This window comes from Megalobrama amblycephala, linkage group LG13 (genome assembly GCF_018812025.1).
Source record: "Megalobrama amblycephala isolate DHTTF-2021 linkage group LG13, ASM1881202v1, whole genome shotgun sequence".
Classification (NCBI taxonomy): domain Eukaryota; kingdom Metazoa; phylum Chordata; class Actinopteri; order Cypriniformes; family Xenocyprididae; genus Megalobrama; species Megalobrama amblycephala.
Genome location: NC_063056.1, coordinates 39,707,468 through 39,717,467, shown reverse-complemented (window position 1 = coordinate 39,717,467; position 10,000 = coordinate 39,707,468). Strand labels below are relative to the sequence as shown.

General features: G+C 43.4%; 1 protein-coding gene across 1 annotated transcript in view; it reads right to left on the bottom strand.

Annotated features, from left to right (window-relative positions):
- Positions 1-10,000, bottom strand: part of LOC125243561 (vacuolar protein sorting-associated protein 13B-like) — a 115,421-nt gene that overhangs the window by 80,025 nt on the left and 25,396 nt on the right. Inside the window, 2 exon segments of the mRNA XM_048153301.1 lie at positions 8,796-8,972; positions 9,668-9,802. Coding sequence (XP_048009258.1) covers positions 8,796-8,972; positions 9,668-9,802 — 312 coding nt within the window.

Here is a 10,000-nt window from a genome sequence, read left to right as displayed (position 1 = left end):
GTCTCTCTGGTGCGGAGGTCACGGGGTCAGCGGTCCTGAAGGGAACATCCTGTCAAATCTTTGCGTCTAAAACTTCCCTTCAGAAAATTCCGCTGTGCAACAGTCACATTCCATCTCAGTGTTCCTACTGGCTGATTTCATTAATTACACACTGTCACTCCAGCAGAACTGTGAGCCCTAACGACAGGCCTGTAATTAGCTTAATTAATTACAGATTAACCCACCGCTGCAGCGCTAATGCCTTCTTTCTGTCAGAGACTTGCCCACCTCCAGACCGCAGTGCTGTGAATGAACCCGCGTCGGCTCACCTTCACTGATCAGGAGCGCGTCTGAGGGATCATGGGAAAGGGTCGGTTCTCAACCCTCCCACAGGGCCTTGTGTTTTGATATCTTCACTCGACCACGGAGACTCCAATTCGTTCCGCCAGCAGCACAGAAAACTACCTGCTGAAGTCCGTGAGCCCATGTGACCCGCAGTTATCAGTTAGCTAGAATCACAAACTACAGCCCTGCTAATAAACCAGACGAGCCGAAGAACCACTGCAGGAAAACACTGGGAAAAATATGAACGAAGCCTGAGGAATATAATCCATGATCAATCATTTCACGGCTCTGACACATGCTGCCAAATGTCACATAAAAATCTGAGTGATGTTTGAGATCAGACAAACACACAAACAAACATCTCAACCATCAGAACTGAATCAAGAATCATTAAAATAAATTCAGTTCCTGAATTTGATTTAGTAAACCAGATGCAGAGTTGCAATTTGAATGAAGAATAAATAAATAAATTCAAAGACATTCACAGCTGTAATTTTAAACTAGAAACAGTTGGAAACTAGTCGGACAAAAGTCTTGTCTGAAAAAGTTTAAAAGGCCTTGAAGTTTAATGTTTAATGTTAATGTTTAAAGACAGATGTATATATTCGTATTTAGTTTAAATTTTTCATCATATTTAATCAATTATGAAAGAACACTCCCAGAATCCATCACCCGTGTTGAATTTCTTCAAATTACAATTCAGTAAAATCCTCTTCCTGTCATTCCAGTTCAACCTTGTGTGTTGTGCTACTTCAATATAAATTCACACTCATGAACTGAAATTCTTCAGTTCTGAACTTTGCAAATGCCTGATCTCAACTTACAGACAAGTCAGATAGACAGACAGACAGACAGACAGACAGACAGACAGACAGACAAAACAACACAGACAGACAGACAGACAGACAGACAGACAGACAGACAGACAGACAGACAGACAAAACAACACAGGCAGACAGACACACAGACAAAACGACAGACAGACAGACAAAACAACAGGCAGACAGACAGACAGACAGACAGACAGACAAAACAACAGGCAGACAGACAGACAGACAGACAGACAGACAGACAAAACGACACAGACAGACAGACAGACAAAACAACAGGCAGACAGACAGACAGACAGACAGACAGACAAAACAACACAGGCATACAGACAGACAAAACGACAGACAGACAGATAAAACGACAGACAAACAAAACAACAGACAGACAGACAGACAAAACAACAGGCAGACAGACAGACAGACAGACAGACAGACAGACAAAACAACACAGGCAGACAAAACAACACAGGCAGACAGACAGACAGACAGACAGACAGACAGACAGACAAAACCACACAGGCAGACAGACAGACAGACAAACAACAGACAGACAGACAGACAGACAAAATGACAGACAAACAAAACAACAGACAGACAGACAGACAGACAGACAGACAGACAGACAGACAGACAAAACGACAGACAGACAGACAGACAGGCAGACAAACAGACTAAATGACAGACAGACAAAACGGCACACTAACAGAAAAAATGGCAGACAGACAGAATGGCAGGCAGACAGACAGAGAGACAGACAGACAAAATGACAGACGGACAGACAGACAGACAAAACGACAGACAGAACAACAAACAAAATGGCAGTCAGACAGAATGGCAGACAAACAGACTAAATGACAGACAGACAAAACGGCAGACAGCTGGTTGGCTGTGTCACTGTATCAGGTCAGTGTAATGAGCAGCGGTCGGTCAGTCCCTCCTGAGAAACTTCCACTGGACACTCAATGTTTCAGAGTCACTGCACCTTTGTGGGAAATTGAATCCTGTATCCTGGGAATTAAATTACACCCAGTAGCTGACAGGAAAGATCACAATTTTCCAGCTGTGAGCTTGCCAGCTCTGAGATAGAGAGAGAGGGAAACTTCCACACCCCAATCCCCCTCCACACATGAAAGTAAATGACGCTGAATTATTCAGTACATTAAAGTAAACATGTTACATGATTTCTGTATATAATCATTATTTACTATCTATATAACTGTTTTGAATCCTGTTACATTTGTTGTTTTCTGTGGTTTTAAATTCTCTTTTTGTCATGTCAGTTGTGCTGTCAGAACATCTCTAGTCCGTCCAACACATTCACACTCCACTAATTCAGCTAATGAGCCACGTTTGGACTCCTCAGCATTTCGCAAACGTTTCCTGATGCGTCTGATTCCTCTCTCCCCTTCGTCTCTTAAACATCACATCAAACAAAATGTTTTTTTCCAATGGCCTCCACTAATAGACGAGCAAATCTCACACACATGCTGGAACACAGAGAGAATGAATTCCTGCCACTTGCTGCATCTGCACGGCCAAAAACCCAAATGATGCAACGGCTCTTTGGTTTTACGAGAATCATGCGAGTTTGGATGTGGCGCTCTGTAACGATCTGTTGAAGAAAGAAAAGCACAAATGCCACCCAAATGCAGCGCAGAGCTTCTCCGGTGTGACGTGTGTCTGCAGGCCGGAGATCCACACGTCAACTGACATCAGTTCCACCTCAATGAACTCGACAAGCGGATTAAAGCAGGCAAAGGTGAAGGAGAAAGCCAAAAAACACAACGGCAAGATCTAAACACGTTCAGAATGACGGTGGTCCCGCATGAGGGAGAGAAGAGCTTCCAAACATGACTAAACGCACTGCGTTACTACATAACCAACATCACAGGCCTGGTTTATGAGTCTCACTACTAGTTTTGAGAATATATTTTTATTGATAGTTTTTTCAGCAGGCTTCAGGAGAACAGAACCAGCGTCAGTGTGTTTCTATGAGACTGTGGGAGCTGTTAATAGAGATCAGAGCTAACGGACTCACACCGGAGCCCCACGCAGCCGTCCAGCCGGAGATCGGGTTTCAGGCCGGGGTGTCGGAGGGCCGATCAAAGCCGCGTCGGACCCGATCCACCTGCTGTCATTATTCTACCGCCTCAAACACAGAGCAGCGCGGTCCAGCTGCGGCCCGAGCGCATGCTTCATCCGTCGATTCCGCTCTTAATGAAACTGTCTGTCTGCAGAAGATGCGCGGAGAAGCGCTGCGGCATTCCTGCAGTCAATGCATACGAATGCCTCGTGGCGTTCACAATCTAATAGTCGATCTATTGAAATGAACATTAAAGGCGTCTTTGTTCTCCACACCGAACATCTTCTGCATTCGCTGCGATCGACCCCTGCGTTTGATTAAATGTAGCATTTTGAAATCCCAGAGTTCTGAGAAAGACATAAATCAAACTCTCACAGCTGCATGAGCGCCTGAGGAGAACACATGCGCCCCCGCTCCGCTGCGCTCTTTTTCTATCATCATAAAGCTCGACTCGCCTCTCGGTTCCCAGGGGATGAAAACAGAGAGTCGGAGACAGAGAGAGAGACACCTGCAGCTGAAGGGCCCTGCGCTCGCCCGTAAAAGAGCCCTAATCCACACGCCACCCAACTCCTGCTGCCAGATGTCTGACGGGACCGTGGCACACTACAGTAAACGCACCGCTCACGCTAGTACGCATTTTCAGTATGCATGCCACAGAGCATGCATGAAACTGTATCCCACAATGCAATGTGACTGGAAGTGAAATCAGCTGTGAATTTGATCAGACTGATAAAGTTAAAGGTGCTGTACACCATTTCAACAATGTTGCTAACTAGGGTGCGTCTCAATCAGCTCCCTAGTCATAAATCAGTATATCGTGCACACTAATTAGGGCACTGGTAAGGACCCTGGCTCACTGGAACAGGCAACGTCCTCATTGTACAACGTCACTACTGGAATTTATGAACAACTGCAGAACTGATTTGCTATTTAAAGTACATTATGATAAATACTTTGCTTGTGACATATTCCTGCCACATTTTAGCTGTAAATTAATTATAAATCTTTGCTAGACCATCTATCTAATGAAGTAGTGAAGTGTGATGAGATTAAAATGAGACGAGATTTCTCATCGAGGTGAAACGCTGTCTCGCGATATTGCCGTGACGGAGTGTTCGCTGTGAAATTAGGACAGAATATGCCATCGCTACGTTTACATTACGCCTCCACTGTGGTTTTGCTTTTTATAGAAATAAAAATCATTTAATTCAGTTGGACAGCGGTTGCTTCAATCCCATCCAGCTCATCCAACACGAGTCGTACAGTAGGAATCAGAGTTCACTGGTCACGTGACGAGATGACTGACGAGACCATGGCGGACGATTTGATGCACAAAAGAGCCTAAAAGCGTCTCACAAAAGTCTTATCTTGTAGAATGCGCGCTCAGCACCGTCACTCCGTATTCACAGAGTATGTGCGAAAGCGAAAGTAAAACGCGAGTGCGCATTCAAGCGCAATTCCATTTTGAAAGCGGTTCTCTGATGAATGCAAATATCTCCTGATATGAAAGCGATCTCAGGCTGGGCTGTGTACTTGTAACCATCTCTCAGCTCTGTATCATGCCTGAAGAAAGTCTCTGTTTGCAATTTGAATATTGAGAGAGTACTCGGATTATGATTGCACTTATTGTTCGCACCAAGAGAAAACTGTGTTATTTATTTTTATTTATACTGTTTTTGTTTCTATGATCAGTTTGTGGAAAGGAGTTCAGTTAGGAGGTCAAAAGTTGTAGAAGCTCATAAATCATGTACAGTGAGGTCTGAAGAGACTGAAATCATACAGAAGAGAAGTCAGTCAGTTGAGTTAGTGGCAAAACCTTTTACTGTGCTTTAGTATAGTTGTCTTTTACTGCATATGATAATTCATACTCAGAAAGCAGAACTGAAATGACAGTCAGTAAAAGACGATTAGTTAAAACATCAGGCTACTATTTCTCCAGTCATGTATTTCGTCATTGAGTATTTCTTAAAAATACTGTGTAAAAATCTCGTCTCGTGATCTACCGGTCCCGTCACACCCCTACTGACATATAATTAAATAATAGTTTGTTTTTTAAAACATCTATCATGATGTGTACTCAGTTGGCTCGCGCAAATTATGTCGCGCTTCTGACCTTCCATTAAGAGAACATCGTGAGCATCGATGCTCCCTGGTTTTCACAATGCATTGTGGGAGCAAACATTTCAGTGCACTAGCAGGATTGCTACAACCATTAAAATGTCCGACTCCCTGACTAGTGCACTGACTATTGAGCTAGAGAGCTGATTGAGACGCACCCTAGACAAAGCAGACCACACAAATCCTACTGCAAAATGACTGACAGGTACAGAGCGTTTCTGATTGGCCGTGAGCCTCCCCTCTGTCTAGAGTCAGATACACATGTGATTTCTCACCTAATTAAAAAAATTACAAATTATGTAACATGTGTTTTCAAGATCTGAACGCCACTGGGGAAATTAAACTTGCAGAATAATAAGGTCATGCGTATAGTAGTTTGTTTCTGCCACATATTAAAAAAAATAACTTTTCTCTTCAAATTCTGAGATATAAACTTGCAATTCTAAGAGAAAAGTCAGAATTGTGAGATAAAGTCGCAGTTGCCTTTATTCCATGGTGGAAACAAGCTTCCGTACATGTGACTGATACTGACTGAAATGCTGAAGTACTGCGTCACGTACTGAACAGCTTATTAATACGAACGCACGACCATCACTGCATCCCTTCATCGTTCGTCACGTCAGAACAGGCGGCTAGAAAACGAGCGAGAGCGGCTCGCCGTACAGCGAAGGGTTAACACTGCGTAAAATCACTGTATGTCCATAAAAGAGGCGGTTCAAAGCCGCGCGGCCGGGATCCTTTTGTGATAAATCCAACGCCTTTAATTGCCTTTAATTTATTAGTGTGTTCCAACCTCAGGCTCATTAAACAGAAACATATTGGTCTGCGTCTACGGGAGTTTAACAAGTACAGAACTCCCATTTTCTAAGTAAATTGGAATTTCTTTTTAATTCACTGGTAAACAATCGAATGGAAAGCAGATGTAGCGGAGCGAAGTCGAGGGCCCATCTTCAAGCCGACTGTGAGAGCCAGAGATGCAGATGGGCCTGGGAATTATTTAAATGTCATTTCAAGGTAATTAAACGTTACAGTTTGAAGAACGCTTTGAGGTTCAAGCGCTCAGGAAAGGAGTAAAGGGAGATAAAGACGCGAGCGCAGAGGCGGGAACGCTTCCAAGCACATCTGGGTCTCCGGGACCGCGGTTCTCGAGTTCAGCGCGAGATCGTGAAAAAGATTATTATGGAATTCATAAAATACATGTCGAAGGTTTAGAAATATTACCGGGCAGATTAAAGGCGAACGCTGCTATATAATGCTATAAAGCATGGCTTGAAGACTTGGAGCAAAACACACGGAGAGAGACCGGATCTCATCTACATGCTCGTTCTTGCTCCGCAGGACACGGCGTGACACATGCTCACCATGCAAAGACATCTGAGAGATCACAGAATCGCACCACTGACCTCCTGCGCTGCTTCACTCTCACGTAAACGACAGTCTGACACTAAACACACGTGAGGATCCGTGACGCCAAACTCAAGCCGAGAGTTTCTCTGAGAGACCAACAGAGGCGAGTTCTAGACCAGCTGTGATTTGAGGGTTAATTCGCCCCAAAACCATCATTTACTCTTTCTCTCATGTTGCTCCAAACTCGTGTGACTTTCTTTCTTCAGAGGAACACAAAAGAAGTTATTTTGAAGAAGTTGGGATCCAAACAACACTGAACCCCACTGACTTATTATACGGACAGAAAACACATTTCTCAAAATATCTTCTTTTGTGTTTCCCTGAAGAAAGAAAGTCACACAGCTTTGAAACAAAATTATGGTTTTTGGACGAACTAATCATTATTTTTTGGGTGTAAACTTTTGAACAGGATGAAGATGTCCAATTTTTTCTTATTTTGTTGAAATATCTTTTTTTTTTCCATTTAGTACTGCCCTTATGAAGCAACAGAAGACACTTGGATGTTTCCCGGAAGACAAATTAAGTACAATTTACCTTGATATTCAAATTCAAAAGTGTTCACCCCTCGGCTCTTAATGCATCGTGTTTCCTTCTGGAGCATCAGTGAATGTTTGAACCTTTTTTAATAGTTGAGTTTGCGTCCCTCAGTCGTCCTCAGTGTGAAAAGATGAATCTCAAAATCATTCAGTCACTGCTGGAAAGGGTTCAAATATGCAAAAGATGCTGGAGGATTTTTCTGAAGAACAGAGCTCAGTTTAACTGCTCAGGACAAACAAGAGACTCATGAACAACCATCACAAAACACACAAACAGTCGTGGATCATCAGGTAACCACACACAGTATTGAGAATCAATGGTTAACATATTTATGAATGGGGTTATTTTAATAAATTCAGCTATTTTTTTGCCTTGTGGACTTTATGTAAACATCTTTTAAGTAAAATATCTTATTTAGGACAGAACTAAATAAAAAAAACATGCATTTTGTATGATCTCTCTTATTTTGTTAAAGTAATAAACATTTTGCAGATTTTGAGCAGGACTATTTCTTTCACAGATCAACGGCAGCTTCAGTGAATGAAGTCGCTTTGAATAAAAGCATCTGCAAAATCCATAAATGTAAACAAGAAAGAAGGACGAGGGTTTCACTGAACGAGTGTGACACGGACACAAGCGAGAAATGAGGGACAGACAGAGGGCAGCAGCGATCAGTGGGATTCTGGGGATAAATCTCTTCCACCTCTGTAATGATTCTTCTGTATTCTGTTCAAATCAGACTTTAATATCTCACGTATGTCTGGATTTTATAAGCACCTGCTCTCAAACACAGTAAATCAGTCGAGCGAACGAACATCAGATGAGGCAGATGTGACGTCACGTGACATTGTTTTTTATTGACGTCTTTCTGCATCTTTACATGAGACATGATTCGTTTCAGTAAGTTGTTCTGTATCTTTCAACATTCCTTCTGATGTTCATTCATGTTTATTTGCTGCTGTAACTAGTAAAGAGGAAGAGACGAACGCTTCATGATCTGTCACCACACATCATGTGGCGATCACTGGATGGCAGGAGCTACAAATAATGTTTAGTGAGGTTTTGAAAACGGCTAAAAAGATCGATTCCCAGGATCATCTTAAGATCGTTCTCAGGATGTCCATGTGCTCTCCTCACAGTCACTGTGGATGAATATAAAAGACTTCTGACTGATTTAATGCTCTGGAGGACGGAGCTGCTCCATGTTACACACACCGTTCAGCTCAATACTGCTGATTTACTGCCAGAGCAGGATGAGTCTGGATCCTCTCAAGCTCTCCGTCTCCTCCACCTGAACATCTAATGGAGTTCCTCTGCTGCTCACTGACATGCAGAACATTTTAACAACGTTGTGTCACACACAAACACACACACACTCAAAATCACGACTAAAACTGTTGCCTATGCAGGCGTCTCACTAGGGTATGACCAGAGCTGAAGTGTCCCATCATGATCACATGATCACATGATGAACGTATGTGTGTGTGGCGTCTCACCGGGGTTGGGCGTGCGCTCCTGCTGCGGGAGCTGAAGGGAGATCTGCAGGAGATCAGGAGACAGGAGAGACGCCGGTTTACGGCTCCCGCTCAGCCAGCGGCTCGTGTGAAGATCTGTGGTGTCAGACGGACCCTGAACCAGAGGAACCAGCTGATCCTTCTGCCCTTCACACACACCTGCACACACACACACACACACACACACACACACATGCAGTAAAACATTAATAACCAGTGGAATTTCCCTGTCCGAACATGTTTTGCACAACAAACATTCAGCTGCGTTACATTCAACATGTTACAGGGTTAAAGGTCACATGATTTTCTATATAACTCAGTGTGTGTGTGTTTGTGTGTGTATATATATGTATGTGTGTGTGTGTGTGTGTGTGTGTATATATGTATGTGTGTGTGTGTGTGTGTGTGTGTGTGTGTGTGTGTATATATGTATGTGTGTGTGTGTGAGAGAGAGTATATATGTGTGTGTGTGTGTGTGTATATATGTATGTGTGTGTGTGTGTGTGTGTATATGTATGTGTGTGAGAGAGAGTATATATGTGTGTGTGTGTGTGTATATATGTATGTGTGTGTGTGTGAGAGAGAGTATATATGTGTGTGTGTGTGTGTGTGTGTGTGTGTGTATATATATGTATGTGTGTGTGTGTGAGAGAGAGTATATATGTGTGTGTGTGTGTGTGTGTATATATATATGTATGTGTGTGTGTGTGAGAGAGAGTATATATGTGTGTGTGTGTGTGTGTGTGTGTGTATATATATGTATGTGTGTGTGTGTGAGAGAGAGTATATATGTATGTGTGTGTGTGTGTGTGTGTGTGTGTGTGTGTGTGGCAGATGTGTGCAGCTGCTCTCACCCGGCGTTCTGGCACACATTTTCACGGCTCCCAGAGTTCCAGAGACACACAGCAGCGTCGGCCGCACACACACCTTCAGCTCCACACGCTGAACACACACCTCCAGCACAGGAGCGACACACACCGGCTTCACACCTGCTGAAACACAGAAAACACACCTGCCTCGCATCACAGATGCATGATGGGAACTCAGTCACACATGACAAGCATTCATTCATGTTTATCACAAATACATCTCTAGTGCTGTGTGTGTGTGTGTGTGTGTGTGTGTGTGTGTGTGTGTGTGTGTGTGTTGGCTTTGCCCTTTGGGTGTTTGATGGGGTGTGTGACCTC